Source organism: Panicum virgatum, chromosome 3K (genome assembly GCF_016808335.1).
Source record: "Panicum virgatum strain AP13 chromosome 3K, P.virgatum_v5, whole genome shotgun sequence".
Lineage (NCBI taxonomy): Eukaryota > Viridiplantae > Streptophyta > Magnoliopsida > Poales > Poaceae > Panicum > Panicum virgatum.
In genome coordinates, this window is record NC_053138.1 from 58720785 (window position 1) to 58742455 (window position 21671).

The 21671-nt window shown below is 44.6% G+C and overlaps 1 protein-coding gene and 1 long non-coding RNA gene across 5 annotated transcripts; one reads left to right on the plus strand and one right to left on the minus strand.

The window, feature by feature from the left end:
• The first annotated feature begins 387 nt into the window (after nt 1-387).
• On the plus strand, nt 388-2337 carry LOC120699918 (lecithin-cholesterol acyltransferase-like 1). 2 transcript variants are annotated; one of them, XR_005685728.1, is made up of 3 exons: nt 388-825; nt 1039-2002; nt 2262-2337. XR_005685728.1 is itself a non-coding variant. In XM_039984032.1 (2 exons), exons 1-2 carry the CDS (start codon nt 419-421, stop codon nt 1937-1939), a joined length of 1308 nt encoding a protein of 435 aa, XP_039839966.1. In that variant the 5' UTR covers nt 388-418; the 3' UTR covers nt 1940-2004. The 2 variants fall into 2 exon arrangements, 1 of the variants encoding a protein (XP_039839966.1); XM_039984032.1 differs by lacking the exon at nt 2262-2337 and having other exon boundaries at nt 1039-2004.
• Nucleotides 2338-18169: 15832 nt separating this feature from the next.
• LOC120699919 lies at nt 18170-20931 on the minus strand. 3 transcript variants are annotated; one of them, XR_005685731.1, is made up of 4 exons: nt 20662-20931; nt 20150-20586; nt 19863-20016; nt 18170-18453 (listed from the first exon to the last, which is right to left on the minus strand). It is a non-coding gene; the product is annotated as an uncharacterized LOC120699919 (long non-coding RNA). The 3 variants fall into 3 exon arrangements; XR_005685730.1 differs by having other exon boundaries at nt 20658-20931; XR_005685729.1 differs by having other exon boundaries at nt 20646-20931.
• Between the last annotated feature and the right edge of the window lie 740 nt (nt 20932-21671).

Below are 21671 nucleotides of genomic sequence, written 5' to 3' on the forward strand. Positions count from 1 at the left end.
CAAATCATGGATTAAGTAGGCTCATTAGAATCGTCTCGCGATTTACAGCCCATCCATGCAAAAAGTTTTGTAAATAGACTTCATTTAATACTTCAAATTAGCAAGATTCCATTTCACTTTAATGCGTTTACGGTTTTTTTAAAAAACCTGTAAAGATCTAAACAGGCCTCAAATGTAAAATGAGAGACACAAATGAGAGAGAGGAATGAACTCATTAAAACTGGGACACAGAGAAGTAGTTAGCCGGGCTGATGAGCTCATTAAAACTGGGTGCCACGCACCGGCCCAAGTACTGGTTCCACCTACCCGCGGCGGCGTCTCGCATGGTACACGTGATGTGATTTACGTATATACTATTATATTATTATATTATATATACACATATATTCACACACAATTGAAGCTTGGGCGATCAACCATGGGCGCCACGCTACCAGGCTTGCTCTCTGCGCTTGTGCTGCTTCTCCTCCCGGCTTCCCTTCTCCGTGTCCGAGACCACCACCTCAGCCGGCGAGAGGCGGAGGGCGGCCTGCACCCGGTCGTGCTGATCCCCGGCCTGTCCTGCCCCGACCTGGAGGCGCGGCTAACCGACGCCTACCGGCCCTCCATGCCGGCCGGCTGCAGCCGGGAGGAGGGGCGGTGGTTCGGGCTGCTGACGAACCGCACCTGGGAGCTGGACCCCGAGCACGCCGCCTGCTTCGTCGACCAGATGCGCCTCGTCTACGACCCCGTCCTCGGCGACTTCCGTAACCTTCCCGGCGTCGAGACGCGCGTCCCCGGCTTTGGCTCCGCCCGCGGCTTCGGCTCCAAGATTCCAACACACCCGTAAAGCTAGTTTTAATGGGAATTTTATAATATTAAACATCATTAATTTTACTGACATGACAAAAAAAGAAATACGAGATTTTATGGGATGTGAGGATATGAAACAAATCTGACACAATTATCTAATTTTCAGTTTAAATAATTGTGTCAATGGAACTCTCACGGAGAGTGCACGCTAAGTAGCTAGCTAATTATTACATCATTTGGTTGCAGGGAGTTTTGTTTGGAAGCACTGAGGTCTGCACTGGAAAGCAGCAGACTTGGCTACCGCGAGGGAGAAACCCTCTTCGGAGCTCCCTACGACCCGCGGTACGCTCCCCCGATGCCCGGCCAGGCGTCCCAAGTCTACTCCCGCTACTTCCGCCGGCTGGCGACGCTCATCGAGGACGTGAGTAGGAGGAACAACGGCAGGCCCGCTATCGTCCTCGGCCACAGCTTCGGCGGTGCGGTGGCGCTCGAGTTCGTCAGGAACGCCCCGCTCCAATGGCGGGGCACCTTCGTCAAGCGCCTCGTCACGGTGGCGCCGGCGTGGTCCGGGGGCTACGTCCTCCCCCTGATGGCCTTCGCCTCGGGCCCGGTAGGGTTTCTCTTCGTCCCGGCAGCTCCGCAGCTGGCCATGCGATCCATGTGGAGGACCTTCGAGACTGCCCTGGCGAACCTGCCGTCCCCGGCGGTGTTCGGGCGCCGGCCACTGGTGATAACCAGGATCCGGAATTACTCGGCCCACGACATCGCCGACCTGATCGTTGCCGCCGCCGGTTCCGCCGACGGCGTCCGCCCGTTCAGAGACCGCGAGCTCCCGAAGATGGACTACTTGGAGGCGCCCATGGTGCCGTGGACCAGTATCGTTGGGGTGGGTATCCCGACGCCGGAGCAGCTGATTTACTGGGACGGCGACTTCGATAGACAGCCTCAAGTGGTGCACGGCGACGGCGACGGTATCATCAATCTCGCTAGCATGCTGGCGTTGGAGGACAAGGTGGGTAAGCAGCCCGGTCAAAAGGAGCGCTTCAAATCCATCAAGTTTCCTGGGGTTCCACACTCTGCATTAGTCACGGATGAACGGGCGCTCAGCGTACTCGTGGATGAAATTGGACAGGCAAATCATCGCTAGGCTCAAAACTACAGGACTATTATTATCTCGTTTTTTCGCGAAATTATTATCTCGTACTGTATATACTCCCTCCTTCCCCGTTTATAAGGCATGGTGGAACATGACACGGTCTTCTAAACAACACTTTGACCATTTATTTATCATATATTATATCACTTTTGATTATAAACTTATAATCATTGTAAAATATATTTGATTATGAATCCAATCATATGAAATTTGCATTATAAAAATAAAAATTTAATAGTCAAATTATTGGTCAAAGATGACAAGGTTTGAATCTTGATATACGTGTATGCCTTATAAACAGGGAAGGAGGGAGTATTAATTATGATTGTTACATGGTGTGCATGCATGCACTGTGCAGTTTGTTCAATAATAAAGAAGCTTTAATTTTATATATAATAGTCTGTGTGTATTCTCATAAATAATAAAAAGAATAAAATGGAAATTGCATACGAAGTCAGGGCACGTACAACGGGCCGTCAAGACCCGTCGACATGCAATGGATTTTTGCATTTAGCCCCCTGCGACCCGCAGTAACTCCTAAGCCGGCGTATGGTTCATTTACGAGTGACGGCCCGTGCTCCCAGGCGCGGCAACGGGAAGACGGCCTTTGTACGGCGTGAGACGAGGGCATGGATCCGCTGCGCGCACGGAGGAGGTTTCGATTCACGCCAAAGGTTCGCGCCATCTGCGACTTGTTCTCCTCCGCCTCCGGCCTCACCCCTCCTCCCCCTAGCTCCCCCCCCCCCCCCACCTCCTTGGTCTCCTGCAAGGCCGAGACCGCAAACGCGGCAGTGGCCAAAGGGCCTCCAGTAGGGTACGGTGCTTGCCATTGATGGCTGCAAGATCTGGAATTCCCATCATGGTGAGGCTCATATTGGCCAAGGGATAGGCCATGGAGGTAGCTGTGGAGGTTGCGGCGTCGGGGGCGCGAGGAATCGGCCAGAGGAGAGACGTGGGCATGGAATTTTGGCCGGCTGCGGTGGAGCTCCGTGGCTTCAACCGTGAGGAGAAAAGACGAGAGATGGAGATGCATGAGGCCACGAGGGGGAGAAAGGCCGTGCTCAGTGGAGGCGGAAGATGAAGCTGTCCCCGACGTTCAAGCCTCCCAAGGCGTACAAGCCCATGATGGCTGAGAGGTTCCGCGACCTGCCGCCGTCGGCCGTTAGCCTCCTCGCCATGCTCCTCGCGCTTGACCTCGCCGCCCGTGGCACTGCCGGGCAGGCGCTACAAAGCAGCGTGCGTACCTGACTTCCTCTGCTTCATTTCCTCCGCGTTCTCTGATGTATGCAACAAAATGACTACAAACATTAACTATATGTACTAGTTTATCATGAGTTTGTGTGTGAAATGATGAATTAAACACTCTGCAGACAGCCAAACAGACACACAGCTGTCTGCACCATTTTACTTGCCCTCAGATGCTGATAAAAACTGTGTGACACTGCCTGCACATCAATATTACAATTTACAAAACGTACTCGACGCTGATGGTCACGAGACAGTGAGTGATTTTTTATGGGAGATGGTGAGTGATTTTGGCATCCATTATTATCAGCGAACAGCGTTCATTCAATGGGTGCCTCCAGTAGTAGTCATGTCGTGTGGGGAGACACGATCGATCACAAGTATATGCGCATGTACCTACGAACCGATCAGACACTGAGACACGTCACGGGAGATGTCTATTTGAAGCGTTCATGTTTAAAGTTTTTTTTCCCTAAATGCATGCTGAAGTGTTTGAATCTTAATCTTAATATTACTAATTGGAGACTCCTTTAAAGCCTACACGTGAAGCCACCTAAGATCTAGGTGCACACTCTACAAAAATAGAGAAGTTTTAGAAATTCTCACAAAAAATCAGAAACATCCGGCGATTAATCCGACTAATCATAATAGTTACCGGACCTGTTATATTTCTTAATAAATTATTCAACTCTGCTATTATAAAATAGACTAAAGTAACCTCCTAAACATGTTTATAAATTACCGATCTCTATCGTTATAAAAAAATCTAAAGTAACCCCCTAACGCGTAATTATCCACCTATGCCAATAAAAAATAATACAAATAACTTTCTAAATTTGCATATAAATTATCCAATTATATTGGTATTAAAATGTAAATTAACCTCTAAATCTAAATCTAAATTATATAATTATAAAAATATTAAAGTACACCTATATAAAATTATAAATTATTATTTCTATCATTATTAATATATTACTTATGAAATTGTGTATATAAAAATACTGCACACGATATAGGTCACCATGTATTCATGTTGAGATAAGAATACAATTTTACAAACAAATGATTCAATTAAATATATATATGAAACACACATGATGTAAAATGAAAGCTATTGTAACTAGATAATGATAAATATGCATTTAGAGTATGTGTTAAAATATTTAATACATTAAAGAGAGCGTAGATAATTACAATTATTAGCTATAAGTCTTATTTTTATATTAATTCTAGCCCGTGCGGGAACACGGGTTGATAGGCTAGTAATACTAAATCTGTTTAGTATCCAGCCAACAATGCAATTCCATCCGATACAAGTCTTTCCAAGGTGTGGCATAGAAATTTAATTTGGGTATAAATAACTAGCACAGTGGCCCGTGCAAATAGTTCGGGTAAATAGTTTTTTTTGCCTTCATTTCAAAATATTTTGAAATAGAGTAAGTTCTAGTATTTTTATTATTTTTCTATCCCTTTTGTTCATTATTTTGATCATGTATAAAAATATTTCTTCCTAAAGGTATTTGTGCTCGCGTACGTAGTAGTTAAAATTTTCTTGTGTTTTGTTAGATTAAACGACTTTCTTAGTTTATTTCTTTTTCTTATTTCATACAAAAATATTCATTTTGAAAATATGTTTGTTTAACTATAAATTAATTTTCTTTTTCGACTTTTATCCTAAATGTATTTAACATTTGTTTTGGCGGGTGTTTTCAGCCCAACTAAATAATTATGACTTGACCTTTTGTATGTCTAAGCTACTTTTTAGTTCTCTATGTTAGGCCCGTTTATACAATACAATACTCGCATTTATGATACTAAGTAAGTATCATTAGATTATTCTTAAACATACTTTCATAGTATATCTATTTGGTGTTATAAATATTTGTAATCTGCAAACCAGAAGGGGTCCAATGCATGCGAATAAGAATAGATTCTACTCTGCAAGATATTTTATCAAAACAAACAACAGAGAGCGCCCTTCTTTTGTTTGAATTAGAAATGGGTCATGGCTTCCAAGAGGGTAACAATAACATGTATGGCAAAAACAAGCAGTATTGCCTACATATTAGAGCTACTACCAGCATATTTGGATTCCAAGGCCAATTTTTAGTTACATAAAAATTAGTTGTAGATTATCTGAATAGTAGGGTAATCGTGGAGAAGAATTAGCCAACCATCTAACTAAAGTTCATTCCATTAGTTCTTTAAACCCAGCTAATGAGGGTTAAATTCTGGTACCTGATTGTAAAATACAAAAATATCCTCCTCTAAACATTGCTGCGCAGATGGTACAAGGGTATAATTGATTTTACTCTGTAATACATCTAAATAGTTTAGCCAATATATCCAAACAGGATAGTGCTAATTAGTCCATTGAAACATGTCATTTCTTCAAAAAATCTATAAATTATAAATAAGATTAAAAGAATGCCCAACACATGAGGACCGCGTACCTAAACATAAGAAAACAAACTATTTAACAAGACGTGAAATATTATTTTTACCTCCCCTCTCCAAAAAAAATATGGGGTCAGAATTATGAATTACATGAGCCAAAAAAAAAATACAATGACCATGGGGTGAGGGTCAGAATTATGAATTACATGAGTCATTCAGATTCTAAACGATGTCATCGAATGTTAAGAGTAGGATAAAACAAATTTAATTAGATATTGAAATAAAAGGGGATCTTTTGCTAAATGATACCATCGTACTAGCCTAACTAATACTGTCAAATTAATTCAAATTATATAATAAATAAAATTAGCAAGTATGATTTTTATAGTTTTGACTCCAAATATCTAAGAGCGCATGTCAAATAAATATCAATAAATACCTAAACTTTTAGTAAAAAAGCTAAACAGATTAGTGTCATGCCTAGTTTTGAGGGAATAAACCGAGCAATAAATCATATGTGCGCCAGGATCAAAATTCACACATATGACGATAATAGTAAATAATAGTAGCAATGCCATAAAGTACCGAACTTAAATTATTACAAACCAAGCCGAAAGTCATTAATATAAATAAATATGCATTTCAATTCGCATTTATTCTAGCAGCGGATATTCCAACTCCACAGGTAGCTGACTGGGGGGAAACTTACATCTAGAAGTCTTGAATATCCTCTGGGTACTCCTCGAACTGGCCTTGCTCTTAGTGGTGTTGTAATAGTAAGGGGAGCATGTCGTACTCAGCAAGTATATTGGAAATAAATAACATGAAAGGTTTATAACAAAGAATAAAGACGGGCTGAATAAAGCGGTAAGTATTTTAATTAACAATTGATCATTAGCAGCTAATTATTAATCATGTATGAACCAACCCGCATTTATAAAAAGAAGTAAATATGAATAAACAAATAGCTTGGAACATTTAAATAACTGAATTAAAGCAATAGTTTTGATCAAGTAGACATGTGAGGGTTCGAGCCGCTCTTAACCATGAGCACGATTGATATATCAGTTTTCACTCTGCAGAGGTTGCACACTTTCACCAGAAGACGTGTCTCCCTTGATGCCCGAGGTAGCTAGCCTCTTAAATACTTCCTTAGGTGAGTGGTTGGGATTCACTACAAGGCCTTTACAAAGACTCCCTAGCTAGTAGTAGCCCGCTGAGGTTTCAGCCGCTAGGCAAGTGCATCCTCCCCAAAGCGAGCGAACCCCGTAGGCATACCAAACCCCTTTGGCAGGCCGAGTACCCCTCTTGAACCTAGTCCCCCGCCCCTTCGACTTTTGGTAAGCTACTAGCAAGCTAGAAAAATCTAATTAATCAGCCAAGATCAGAGCCATATAGTTCTTGTGGCTGTACTGTTTTCCCGGGTGGTTCTCCATGGTTGATTTTAATTAAATTACCAAAACATCATATTGTTCCAAAAGATATACAATAGTCTCATGTCTCAAGTAGCAACGTCATAAAAACCACCCATACCCATTGTTCAGTGGCTAAGCAAACTACCCAAAAGACTTTTATAAAATAAACTCGGCTATTCAAGGACAAGGATAATCAATATAGATAACAGGTCCCTATCAGTATTAATGCATGCAAGTTTAAATAAATATTATTGGGACCAAATATGATCAAGAAATATACTTGCCTTCCTCAGTCATTTGCTGCTGCTCAAACTCTTCAAAGTCTTGATCTTAGAAGTTCTCGAACGGCTCCTCGTCTGCTCGTCACGAACAAGCCAAGCAACACAAGTACATACAAGCAAACAAATAGAAATACATTAAAACAGTACACCAATCATGGAAAAACAGAAGTAAAAACCTTAAAAACTAGTTCTACACATTACAACAATCGCAACGGTACCAAGAACGCTTAAAATGGAGTTAAAACAGTAAAGATACACCAAAAACGGTTCTGCAGGGACTTATACGGAAGAGAAAACTATTTAAACAGGTTAAGCAAAAAGAAATTTGGACTAAAAATATAATTTTATATAAAAATACAAGGCCTAAAAACTGTTTATCAGTTTCCTTTTCTTGGATGTGCATTAGGTATTTCAGTGCCACTACTATACTGCCTATTGGCGTGATCCACATGCTTGCACGTGCCACATGCAACAAGGCTAATAATGTGATTACCTGCTTGATGAGCTCGAAAACCTCAATAACTGAATGTGATTTCCGATCAAACAGCCTACCGTTGTGCTCCTTCCAAATAAGCCAGGCAATCAGCGTAAAAAGCATATCAAAACCTCTTCTCTCCTTCTGCTGCAACTTCCTCATCAGCTCCCACCAATCCTGCAGTGTTTGGTGTGAATGCCTGAAGGTGCAAGTGCAGACCATCCAACTGAGAGAGTGCCACCAAACTTCCTTAGCGAAGCTGCAGCTCATCCGTCTCAATTCTTGGTATAATAAGGTTATCTAAGATAGATTAAAAGTATAAGACCATTAAGGACGTACGCAAGTTGGATACACAATGACATTTTTAGTCACTTAATTAATTACAATGGTACATAACTCTAGTTTATTTCCCCTCTTAATAAATTATTACAGGGAATGTTTTTTTTAGATTACACAGTTCAACGCAGACACTCACAACGCACGCACACTCACACCCCTATGAACACTCGTACGCAAACCATACCCCTATGAGCATCTTCGAAGACTGAGCCGGCAAATACTCGAGATTGACGAAGTCACCACAGGTGTATCGCTGTCAACGGGAACGTCGCCTACCACTGAATTCACGAAGCCGTTAAAACCCAGAATATTCGCTCCCATGGGGAGTCGAATCCAGGATCTCAGGTGCTACTGAGGCTCTTGTGACCACTAGGCTACAGGCCCTTTCGCAATTACAGGGAATGTTATTCTAGTTCATTTTTATCAAACTTTTGGATCGACTCACCCATCTAAAATATTTGGCATGCATCCATAATGAGCATCGATCCATTGTTGGCATTGTGCACATGTGTACTCTGACAGTTTATTTTCTTTTTTATTTTTAGTTTACTTCGATCTTGTCCTGATAACTCCACTTCAGCGCTTGGCAGTTAAGAAGCATTGCATGCAGCTGCTGCCACAAGCCTATCTTTTTTGAAAGACAGCCACAAGCTTATTATCAACACACCACCAGCCCCGCTGCTCGTATATATATAGTTTCTTCACATCTTCTTCATATTCAGAAACGCAGCAGAATGTTGCAACACATGGAAGAAACAGGTAACGAGCAGAGAGCAAAGAGCTGAGCTTGGGGAACACACAAAAAAAGGAGAGCATACGCGTTGCTTCATACATTGTATGTCAAGTTCAGTTGTGCAGTAATAAGGATGGGAGACATTGGGAAAGAGGTTTCCAGGTATTGGTGAACGCCCATGAGCGTGCAGAGCTTTTGGATTCAAAGGGCGAGGCGAACTTGGAGGTGATACGGGATCTGGCTCTTGTACCTCATGATGCGACAGCGTGCGCCGGCCGGATAACGCACCATAAACTGGAACAGCCTGGCATCATCAGCTCAGACCACCCGAAGCTTTCAGAATTCTGGAGCTGCAGCCCCAGTGGCTCAATCAGATCCCGAGTCTCGAGCATCACCTAGGCGTCAAGGGACAACAAAGCGTGCGCCGTGTGCGTCGCTCTCTCCAACATCTGGACGCAGCACGGCGGAGCTCATGGTCGGCATCCTCTGCACGCGAGGAACAGATTGTCTAGGCATGTGTCGATAGAAGCTAAGCTTTGTGTGCAAGGAACAGAATGTCTAGGTTGCGGTTAACGAGCGGAGTGCAAAGAGCAGAGCCCTGAGCTTGTGCAAAATGTTGAAGCTTTTTTCATTCTCCAGTCGATCTAAATATGGCTGATCTGCAACAGATTGCATACTCTTGCATTGTCCAAGCTTATGTACATGTATCTGTATTCATAATATATCAAAAAGGTAGTGGGTTTGACGCATGAGTCAGAGAAAAGGGTACGCACAGTGCTGAGGCAAAGGACGCGGCAGTTTGATGGAGAGAATCAAAATGCTACACCGAGCTAGTTGCAAGTTTTTTTTATCGAATACGCCAAAGATTTGCGCATCTTTATTTGTGATTAAGGTAGAAAGTTTTGTTACAAACAACGTGCTCCTGGATCCAGGAGGTTTACAGGATTACAACCGTGGTCCGTGGACTTGCAAGTTGTTTGCGGAGTTTGCTGGGGCGACAGGCGCCCTCTCCGAATTATCCGCCCTCCACTCCATGACATGGGCACGCAGCGAGGTGGGCTCGTGCACAGCCGGAGGGATCGAAATTCTCTGTCAAAGATGCGTGCTCACCTCCGGCTGCAGACTCAGAAATCGACGAATCTGTCAAAGATGCGTGCACAGCCGGCATGGGCATGCAGATGCTACTGACGACCCAATGCAAATGCAGCTTAATTTCGTCCGGGGGATCAAGTGTGCTTAACAAAGCCAAGGAATTTCCTTGGCGGCCTCGCCGCGAGCGATGCAGACCGCCGGCTGCTCGTGCGCCGGCGCCGGCGACCAGACCAGGCATGCCGTTTGGCACGGCGTGAACAGTGTAACCAAGGGCCCGGGTTTCGAGCCCCAGGTGAACAATCTTTCAATAATTGGGGACGGACTTGTACGGCGGCTGAATTACCCTGTCCATGGCAGTGTGGCCTACCATGCATTGCTCGCAGCAGTGTGCACATGTATGACGTGTGTTTATTCAGAACAGTTTATTTTCCTTTTCTTTTCACTTTACTTTATATTACCTTGTTTGTCCTGTCTCCTGTGTAAATTGAAGTCGACTTCATTGCTGGGCAGTTAAGAAGGCTAGCTGCTGCCACAAGCTCATGGCCGGGTACACCATCACCTACTTCTCTTGTCTAGTTCCTTCATTCACACATCTTCTTCAGATCATATATAGAAACGCACCAAACGTCGTTTGCAGCACAGGAAACAAACCAGGCCACGCACGACTGGGGAACAGCTAGCTGACTAAAAAGAGAGCATGCATGTTTACAGGTAGACTTGCCTGCGGCCTTCTAGTTCTAGCCGTCGTTTCTCGAATTTTCAGCTGTGCAGTAAGGATAGGAATAGGAGGCATTGGGAAAATAGTTCCCGGCATGTTCGGCAAATTTGGTCAGAAATTGACGAATGTATGTTCTGGGTCTATAGCCTACTTGGAGAGCTCAAGTAGGGAACGTTGGAGGATTGTTGACCACTCTGCTCTTCTGCTGGCTGCGGCTGGTGGCTGGTGCTGGTTTGTTGTGAGAAAAATTACTGCTGGCTGGCTGGTGGCTGGTGGCTGGTGCTTGTTTGGTGTGAGAGAAAAATACTGTTGATTGGATAGAGAAACAGCTAGTAGAACAGAGTGGTAGTAGCGTCTAGGTCTTGTGTTGTAGCTGCGGCCTCATGTAGTATGATCTCGCCGGTGATTGAGCCCCTTCGTTCGCCGACCACACTGGAGCCGGTTCGTCTACTTGGCATTTGGTCATTTCGTTGACAATGACATGATGAGTTGATAGACCTCCTTGACGCTCGTCCTCTTGAACTTCTGCCTGATTCTAACAAAAAAAACACCAATTTGTGGCCAAATACCGATCGAGCTAGATCACATTCTAGCGCAGGCATGCAGATCATTTTACTTTTTCTTGTTAATTTGGATTTCAAACACCATGATTATTTTTATTAGGCTTAGGACCTTAGGTGTTACGGTGATGTAAACAAAATGTGGACCAGCTCCTTGTTTTTTTCGCGACCATGCCTGAGCACTTTTCTCATTAAGAGGAAAGCAAAGTACAACTACAGAAAGAGGAACCACCCCGGCACACACAACCCCCTAAGTTATTACATGATTAGAAATGAGGCGACCCGGTGACCTTCCTAGCGCCTGAACAACCGGCTCTAGTTTACTAAATCCTGCCAAAAACCAAACAATTATTTCATTGACCACCCTTACAATCACCGATTGTATAGTTGCAATGCTTTTGTCAAAGGTTGTATTGTTTGTTTCCTTCCATAATATCCAGCATATTAAGATTACCATTGAATCAAAGCACTTCCGTTCATCTTTGTGGATGTTTTTTCTAGCCTGAGTCCACCAAGGTACCAGCCATTGATCTTGAATAGAAGGAGAAATAGAGGACCAACCAAGCCGCTGGAACAACTGGAACCAGAGTTCCGTTGAAAATGGGCAACACAAAAGTAGATGGTCAGTTGTCTCCGGTGCCTGTGAACAAAGGGCACAGGAGTCATCGTCTTGTAGGCCATGTCTTTTCCTCTGGGCTGCGGTCCAACATCGGTCATGCAACACGGACCAAATAAAGAATTTGCATTTGGGCGGTGCTTGCACCTTCCACATTATAGTGGCTCCTTCAATCGGGTGTTGGCCGATAAAGAAGGACTTGTAGGCGGAAGAGGTGGAGAAGGCCTTGTCTGAAGTCTATTTCCAACAAACTTTATCTGGTTGGTCCGAATGCAATTGAATTGCCCTTGTCATATCCCAAACAAGAAGATAGTAAAAAATGACCTGTATCGTGAGAGCTCCAGAGATGTCTGCAGTCCAACTATCCCCTTGCAGAGCTTGGGCAACTGTTCCTATTTTTCTAGCTCGGGAACCAACTGCAGCACATAGACAAGGGGCCACATCGACCAACGACTGCCCATTAAGCCAACGATCAGTCGAAAACTGTGCAGTGTTGCCATTGCCAAGCTCCACGTAAATTGAATTCTGAAACATGGCTTCAACGATGGGCTCTTTTTCATCTGGTAGCAGGTGCCAGGCAGGGGCGGAGCTAGAGAGCAGCAGAGGGGGGGGGGGGTGCGCAAACATGGTAAAAATTTGAAAATAATAAGAGATTGTAATTTTTTTCTAGGTGCGGCTGCACCCACACCCCACTACGTAGCTCCGCCCCTGGTGCCAGGGCCGGGATTCATCCGTACATTTTGACCACAGTCATCTCATGTGCAGCGCATATCCGAAGCGCTGCAAGTCAGTGATGCCCAAACCACCCAATTCAGTCGGGCGACAAACTCCGGGCCAAGCCAAAAGGCACTACCCACCTTTGGCCGATTGAGTACCCTTCCAGAGAAATGGCTGCCTGATATTATCAATACATTTGATGGCCCAAGTAGAGAGGCTGACAGCAAGGGCCGTATGTGTCGGAGTACGATCTCGCCGGTCATTAAGCCCGCCAAGCACATGAGGGTGGCGCTTGGAGAGCTCCCGGTGCTCGCTGCCAATGCCGCCGCCCCGCTCGGTCATGCTGGACCTAGACGCCGAGCCCCTCTTTTATCCATTTTTTTCTTTATTTATTCCTTATTTTAGTTTTGTTAAGTTTCCATACTTCTCTTGCATACATTTTTTATAAACTTACACAAGTTTATTAATTGAGTTCATTCACATTTAAAAGCAAGTCATGTTTAATGTATACTAATTTATTTGCAATATAAATTTAGAAATTGGTGTGCGAAATGATTTTTTCCTTTAAATGCTAACTTATTTAGCATATGTATATATGTTTATAAGAATATTTTTTACGTAGACGCATTTATCATTAATTTAATATTATATATCTGCTTGTAACTAATTTGTTCACAATGCTAAATTATTTGTTCATATTGTAGATATTGTTCAGTGATATTGACTCATTCGCTCATGATATTCATTTTCCATTATGTATCCTATATAATCAGATATTTGTGATTATTATTTGTTCATCATATTTAATTTTTTATTTGGAGAAAATAGTTATTTGTTTGTATTGTTTAAATATTTATACCTAGTAGCTAAAATTAATTATTTAGTATCAAAGGAAATACTTTTAAAAATATCATAAAACATAGATAAGTGTGGTCTTATTTGAAGGTCTTATCATAAAAAATACCTAATTTGGATGCTCAGTTTAATAGTTGTAATTTTATTTTAATTTTAGATTTGCATGCATGTGGATGACATTATTATTCTTGTCCTTTTTTACATGCAATAGAATCTCTCCTCTTCCAGGTGGCGCTACACGCCAAACAGTGCCGCAGTTTGGTTGACGACAGCTCATGTAATATTTTTTTCCTTCAAGTGATGGTTTTCACATTATCACCTCAAGCCATTATAGATGCACCCCCTGCACTTGCTTAATTTCCATTAGAATTTCTTAAACGCAATTAAGCACAAAAATCATATAACAAGAACACCGTACGTACCACTCAGTCTATTCTACACTGAACAATTTAACCAAGGACCAGAGTTCGAACCCAGGTGAACACAATCATTTACTCGAGCACAAACGCGTACCGTTGAATTACCCTGCCTAGGACAAAGTACTTTGCTCCTAATATATAATTACCATGGATTGCTCGCAGTGTGCACATGCTGTCAATAAAACTCAACTTCATTGCAGAGCAGTTAAGCACTGCAGCTGTGATGACACCTAAAATTGGCACGACTCAGATTTTCGGAACAATCTGGGCAGACCGGTCAGACCTCTCTTATAAACTGGTCAGACCGGTCAGGAGAAGTTTGTCAAATTGTCAATTGGACTGCAACATTGCGTAGATCTCGTCGAGACGATCGAAATGCATATATAGAACGTCCAATTTGGAGTCCGGATGAGGAAGTTATGCCTCCGGAAGACCTGCACCCCGGTCAGACCGGTCTAGGGGCAGTCAGACCGGTCCAGAGACCGGTCAGACCGATCCAAAACGCCCAATCCGAGTTAGGAGTTGTATTTTGACACGGGATTTGTTAGGGTTTCGAATCCTAATGGGTACAGACCTCCCCACCCTATATATATGAAGGGCCACGGCCGATTGAGGGTAATCCCAATCGATTCATCAACTCTACCTTACTTTTTATCCCTAAACTCTAACTTTTTCAACCCTATCTGCTGTTCTTCGCTCGTCTCCACGGTGTTCGATGGCATTATGAGTGGTCTGCCGACCTCAGAGCAACCCTAGCTCCATTAGCTCCGACGGGATCCTTCCCGAGCTCTTGGTTCTAAGTCTTCGCCGTCTTCCTGAAGTATCGGTCTGACCGGTCCGCTATACCGGTCTAACCGGTCGGCGCAGGGAGGCTGCTGGTGTTGATCGTTTTGACAATCTTGCTGCGCGTTCTAGCGCGTTCGAGTGTGACCAGATTTTGCGTCAACAAGCTGCTGCCACAAGCTTTTGAATCCTCTCATGGGTACACCATCACCTTCTCTTGGCCAGCCAGTTCCTTATTCACATCTTCTTCCTATATTGACATGCACCAAACTTTGCAGCACAGGAAGCAAACGAGACATCTAACGTACTGTAGTAGAGGATTAAAGAGTGAACTCCTTGGAACAGCAGATTGAAAAGAGAGCATGAGCGTTTACAGATAGACTGACCTTCTACACATTGCATGTCGAGTTCAGCTGTGCATTAAGGATAGGAGGCATCAGGGAAAAAGGTTCGCAGGTCATTCTGTAGATCAGTAGATTGTGGTCAGAATTCGGCAGTGTTCTGGGTGCTATCCCCAGAATTGGAGACTTGGAGTAGTGTCAACATCGGAGGATCGATGCAGAGCGTGGTTTTTGTAGTGTTCTGGCTGCGGCCTCATCGTGTATGATTGGTTTGGCGACCACACCGAAGTCACTAGAGCTATTGAGGCGGAGACCAAGGATCGCGATCAGGGCTGCTATATCCAGTGTTTGGACTGCCAGCAAACGACTGGCAAACAGGTCAGTGCATTAGGATAGAATTGTCATACGAAGCGACACTTGATAATCCGAGCACGTATGGAGATGGCTTTCTGCCTACTTGGGCACTTCATTTGGAATTCGGTGTATTTTACTTTCGGAATTGAATTCACCCACAGTCTAGTATTACAAACATGTTGGGTTCTTGGCTTAGAGATTTTTCTCTAAAATTTAAAAAAACAGTTGTTAGTAGGAGCTCCGGCTATGTGCTGGTTCATTTGATTACACACCGAAATGATGCAGTGCTCAAACAATCGTGTCCTGACCTAACTCGTACTTGGAGATCATCTTCGGGGGAACATATTGTCAAGGTTTTGGTCGCAAGTGTCTGGGGAAACGATGGATCATGTGAAGAACAATTGTAGACGCTTAGAAGGGGTAATACTAGAGCTCTTCTCCAAGTTGGGATGGAACTTCAGAAACAGAATTGACCTGTAGCCTTTGCGTGCCTGCAGGGGCGGATCTACGGGCTGGGGGCTGCAGCCCGGATAGATCCAGCCCAAGAGCTCCCTTGTATGTGTTGACTGTCCTCACAGCTCTGTGTTGATTGTTGAGGTATGGACTCGCTCTTTACCTCTTTTCCCCCACGTGTCCCGTTCACCAACATGGATCCACCGCGGCACATCTATGGCACGGCGAGGCCTTGCCGGATCTATCTCCTTCTCGACGATGATGGTGCAGCTGAGCCAGCAGGGATGGTTCGTGGTGAGCCACCAAGGGTTAATGCGAATGATTCATGTGTGTTGCTATGCAATGGGCACTCAAATTACATGATTCTCTTCTCTGATGACACTATATGTTTTCCTAATCTTTTTTAGAGAGGAGCTGTTTTGTCCTCCACGGCCAGTTGAAGTGCGTCAAATCTCGGATGAGCCGCTTCCTCCTGAAACATTGCTGGTTGCCTTTCCAGATGTCCCAGCAACCATACCAGCACTTGTCTCAATTATAGTAGATGCACTCCCACCACCAGCTTCCTTTGCGGATGCTTGAGCAATGGAGGCAGTCATTGATACAGAGGACTAATTAAGTAAGTTTTGAAACAAATGGTGAGCTGCTGGAGGCAAACAAAGGATGGGGATGGCCGGCCTGTAACTGACGGAAGCTGCAGCTGCTTCGTGTGAGCTATTCAATGGAGGATAAGAAAGGTATTTTACACCTTAGCTGACTGGGCTGGTGACAAGACCAACCAATGTTGCGTACAACATAAGCAAATATATATTTGGATAGTTCGAGGACTGAACTGGATATTTTCTCAATGAGGAACAAAATTGAGCCAAGCACGATAGGTCAGTGACGAATTCAGCTATTTTGCCTTTAATTATATCAACGGTGTTCTAGTTCATTTTACCAAGTGTTTTGATTGACCCACTGACATAAAATATTTATGATGTACATTGCTAATTGGTGGCATTGTGCACATGTGTACTCAGAAAATTTATTTCATTTTTTCAATTTGAATTTGCTTCCTGTCATTTCTGTTGTATACAAACCACTCCATTGCTTGGCAGTTAAGAAGCATTGAAAGAGATCGGGTGCTCTAGCCTAAGAGGAGGAGAGGGTGAATTAGGCACAAATAAAACCTTAGACCTATGGCTCCAACTAGTTTGCACAAAACTTAAACTAAAACAAACTATCTAGATGTGCAACTATGCTTGTTCTAGTGTGAAACCCCTGTCCCAAAAAAGTTTAGCAACCTATAGCCTTTCCTATCAAGAAACTACTCTATGAAAGTAAAGTCATACAAATTGCTAGTATGAAATGCGGAAGCTTAATGAGCGGGATAGGAGATAGCAAACTCTTGACGCGGGTGTTTATCCCGTGATTCAGTTAGCCACAAAGGCACACCTGCATCCATGTTGTTGTAGCACTCACTAAGAGTATTGCTACTCGGCCACCAAGTCTCTTCCGTGAACACAATCATGGTCACCTTGGCCCCGGGTTCCACTAAGGAGCTTCTCCACAAAGGATGGAGGTCTCCACGTCCCCCGCACAAAGTGTCGTCGCCGCTCCACACCAAGTAGGAGGGTCGATGACGTTGCCGGCGAGCTTCACAGCTCCAAGGGGCCGGCGCACCAAGCTCTTCTTTTTGGTCCACTAAAGAACCACAGCACAAAGGCTCAAGGCCTTACAATCTCACTCACTAAGAGCTAATCTAGCACTCACACTTTACAAAGGCTAGTGCTAAAGGCTAAGGATATGATCAATGGGCTCTTGTATGGCTTGGAGATGATCTTGGGTGCGTTTGTGACTTCTAGCAACTCCAGCAAGCTTCAAATGGCCAGGGGATATATATATATATATATATATATGACACCGCTATTCAGTACCAGGGTATGGAATACTTATTCCGTACCCGAGCCAAACCTCTGGCGCCCACCCGAGCACGCGGCTCGCGGCCGCCTGGCTCGCGTACGTTTTCCTCTGCGCCAGCGGCTAGTGCGGTTCCTTGGTGCCGCGTGACCGAGCGTCCCGCTCTAGTTTTTTTTTCTGCTGCGTCCGCACGTTTGCTGTGGTTTTTTGGGCGCTGCTGCGTCCACACGTTCTGCTGCAGTTTTTTGGGCGCGTCATTGTATCAGTTTTACGCGATTTTTTCACTATTAAAAAACGTAGGTCAGGGCTCTGACGGCCTAGGGCCCAAGGTACGGTGCGTTGCACAGTGGTAGAAAGAGACGGTAAACATGCATAATTATTCTTTCCCTTATAAGTGCTATTTATCGCTTGAGGGCGTCAAGTTTTTACGAGAAAGACTAACAAAATTTCGCACTAATCAACTAACTAAATGAGCTAAATATATGAATAAAATAAAATAAGGATTAGCAGCTAGAAATTTTGAACAAAGTATACATGAAAGAATTTATATATCTTATGCACCGGGATGCCTTGGAAATCATATTACAGGCACACAAATGTATGTCTCGGAAAGATATAAACGATGACGCTAGCAAGATTTTTCTACATTTCCCTCAGAGATATTTCAGCTTTCACCAGCATCTGACATAACAGCGAGTTTGGATGTCTTCCATAATGCAAACAAATGTCAAACTTGCTTGTTATGACCAATCTGCTCTAATGTGATCCTGGTGCAGAGATTACTCGATGCTCTCACACCTGCAATGTGTCCTAAGCAAAGTAAAAGTCAGGAACCTTAAAACTGTAACAATACCGTGAATAAGATCCATGAACAATAGTGTTCACCAGCTGAACTGAAGATGTAAATTGTTTAAGTCAAACTACACAAATCCAAATGTACTTCCACGAACCAGAGATTGCTTAATTTAATGGTGAAAGTAAAATGGTTGGCAAATATGCCAACTTGAATACCCAATCTAGCTCAACATGATTAAATTGCTGTTGTGAGTTCTCATAGTCATCTGATATTTTCTTAACTGTGGAATATACTGTTCTAAAAAAACTGTGGAATGTACTAGCATAATACATATACATAGCATTAAAACAAACAAAAGCACAACAGGCTCATAATCTATTCTGCCTAAAATAAATAGACATGGGTAGATGCAAATGTAATTGTGCTTAGTATATTGCAAATTGATCAAATTTTCAAAAAAAAAATCAGATGCATGTACATGCCTAGTTTTTCAGCCAGCATTCACTTCCACGGAATCGTCAGCTCACAGAAATTGATCAGCAAAGAATAATTGATCTATAAAAGAAGCCGACTAAAAGAATTGGCATTTAATCAGTTTGAGAAATCACATTTTCTATAACGAAGCATTCGTGGTACTGTATAAGTAGATTAATTTGGAACATTATTGGGTATTGGGTAGTAAACCAGAGATACATCAATGATAGAGGCATTGAACTGCTAAAATTTTCCTTATTTATGTGCTAGTTAATTACAGGGATGATAGGATGGAAGCATAGTAGATGGCATAATGAATCTTAACCTGACAAAAATAAAGATTCTTTTTGCATCAACGGTACTGTTGGGGAAAAAGCATAGCTAAAACAGGAGATCCAGATTAAACTAGGAGGGGCCAACAGATCTGCTTATAAGAGGATAAAATCCAGTGCATGCAAGATTAAACACACAATCTTTTAAATAGGGAGCTCAAAAACACAACATCGGCAGAACCACCTCTTCATCGATGAATGATCGAAATGAACAGCTAGAAAATCTGTAAGTAAAAAAGTTTAGTTTCAAAGGTAATCCATTAGAAACAAAAAGTCTAAATCCAATTGCAGAAACTATTATTGGATAGCATAGTCGATGTATTTAGCTAATTCAAAATTCAAAACACTGTCAATATTATCTTGGGTTGAATGGATGGTCCTGGCACTCAGCAGCTCAAAAGAGGATGTTCTACAACTGTATTCAGATAGAGCCTGCAGAGGTTGGGGGTGCTAGTTGCGTCTAGCTCCTAGGTTAGGGACGTGCGCCGGCAGCTGGACCTATTCCAAAAGAGAAAATCCCTAACACTACACTAGTAGTCAAGTAGCCATGAGAAATCGAGCAACATGGAATAGGATAGAGGAGGGGATGGAAGGGCTTCGAGCAGCAGGGAGGAAACCTTAGAAGAAATCGACAGCTTCAGGTGATGATGATGGAGCCAGGCGCCGCAACCCCGCAAGTTGACCTTGCCATTTCAGACACTCGACGCTGAACCTGGCTGAGTGGGCCGTCGCCGGTGCCAGTGGGAGCGATGGACTGACGCTGATGATACACTGCCAAGAAAAGCGCATCAGACTAAGCTAATGCTCGATGCTTGCATGAATCGTCCAGATCCACCACGGGAATTGAGAAAAACAATTGATTTCAACTGAACGAATGGGAGACGAAAAATCATACGCCCCCTACCTCATCGATTTGCATAATAAGCAGAAGCAGAAGGCGCTCGTCCTCCTCCCTGCCGCCACTTCCGTCTGCGTCTTCTTGCAGGCGCAGTCGCCGCGTGAGCTGCTTGGCGCCCGAGGCCCCGCGCTAGGAGGTGGATCTGCTCGAGGAAGGCATGGCGGAGGCCAGTTTGCCGACCCGCATGGGCGCGCGCACGGACCCCGTGGCCTGCCAGCTAGAGATCCTCTGCCCTACTGGCGAGGGAGATGGAGCAGGCGCAGCGAGCGGCGCCGGTGCCGCGTCTTTGGCCGCGGCAGCCGCCTTGTTCTCCGGCGATCGGGCGGCACCGAGGGCGAGGTGGACGCAGCCGCCTTTTTCTCCGGCGATCGGGCGGCCCTGAGGTTGACGGCTTCGGCGGATCTTGGGGGCCGTCACCGCCGATCCAGAAAAGTGGAGAGAACCTGAATCAACACACATGAGGAATCGAGTAAAGCGGTGAATAGGAGACAAATTGACGCACCAGAAGACAAACCGACGGGAGACCGAGACGCGCCAGGATGGGGGTGGTACGGCGCCGGAGTTGGGGACGCGTCTCGTGGGTGAAGGAGCGCCGACGATAGGTTGATGCGGTGCCGCCAAGATCCAAACTGGGCGCCGGTATTGGGGTCGCGTCTGAAGGTGGGAGCGGCGAATTGGTGCTAGGATTGGGGGCGCGAATCGGAGCTGGATGCCGGGATTGGGGGCGAGTCTGGGGAAGAAGGAATGGCGACGGCAGGGATCCGAGCTGGGCAGTTTTGGGGGTCCAACTTCACTGACGTGAAGAAGCGAAGGCACGAAGATGAACAGTGATCTGAGTCTGGATGAACAGTGATCCCTACCGTAAATCACTGTAGCAGGCACTGTTCACGGAATGCTGTTCAAAAAGGAACTGTTTTGTACTGTAGCATGGGTACTGTAGCGATTAATCATGTCCATCCATCTCAGATCGGACGGCCCACGGAGACTCAAAAGTCACGGGAACAGTGTTCCCTGACTTGCCTTCAGCAAGTCAGGGAATCCCGATTGCAGTTTTGGTGGTGCGGCATCGGGGTCTGGGCTCGGGTTCGGTGACAGTAGAGGTGGGGAGGTGGTGGGCCGGGGGCGGGGAGCGAAGCCCCGGACCGGATGACGAAGACCAGATGGGGAAAACCGGCAGATCGGGCGCGAGTGGCTCGGGGATGGAATTGTTTATTTCATACCCAGGGTATTCAATAGAGCTACTATATATATGCCACCATGTCAAGAGAGCCGTTACTAGCCGTTGGCCAGTTTTCTGCGTAGGCATCGGAACTTCCGGTGCGTAGAGCATCGGTTCTTCCGGTCACTCTACGCTCTGAAGTAACCGTTGGCCTCTCTGACACGCTGCAGCAACTTCAGGGATCATCGGATGAACCGATGCTAGGGCGTCGGAACTTCCGGTGACACTTGTCCTTCATATAGCCATTACACCTTCCTGACGTCATTACACCGACGCATTACTCCGGTAGCCGTCGGATCTTCCGGTGCT

Bases quoted from the DNA above. Each gene is read 5' to 3' on its own strand.
- LOC120699918 (XM_039984032.1), top strand. From the start codon at position 419: ATGGGCGCCACGCTACCAGGCTTGCTCTCTGCGCTTGTGCTGCTTCTC. The intron at 826-1,038 runs GTAAAGCTAGTT...ATTTGGTTGCAG, and splicing joins TCCAAGATTCCAACACACCC to GGAGTTTTGTTTGGAAGCAC.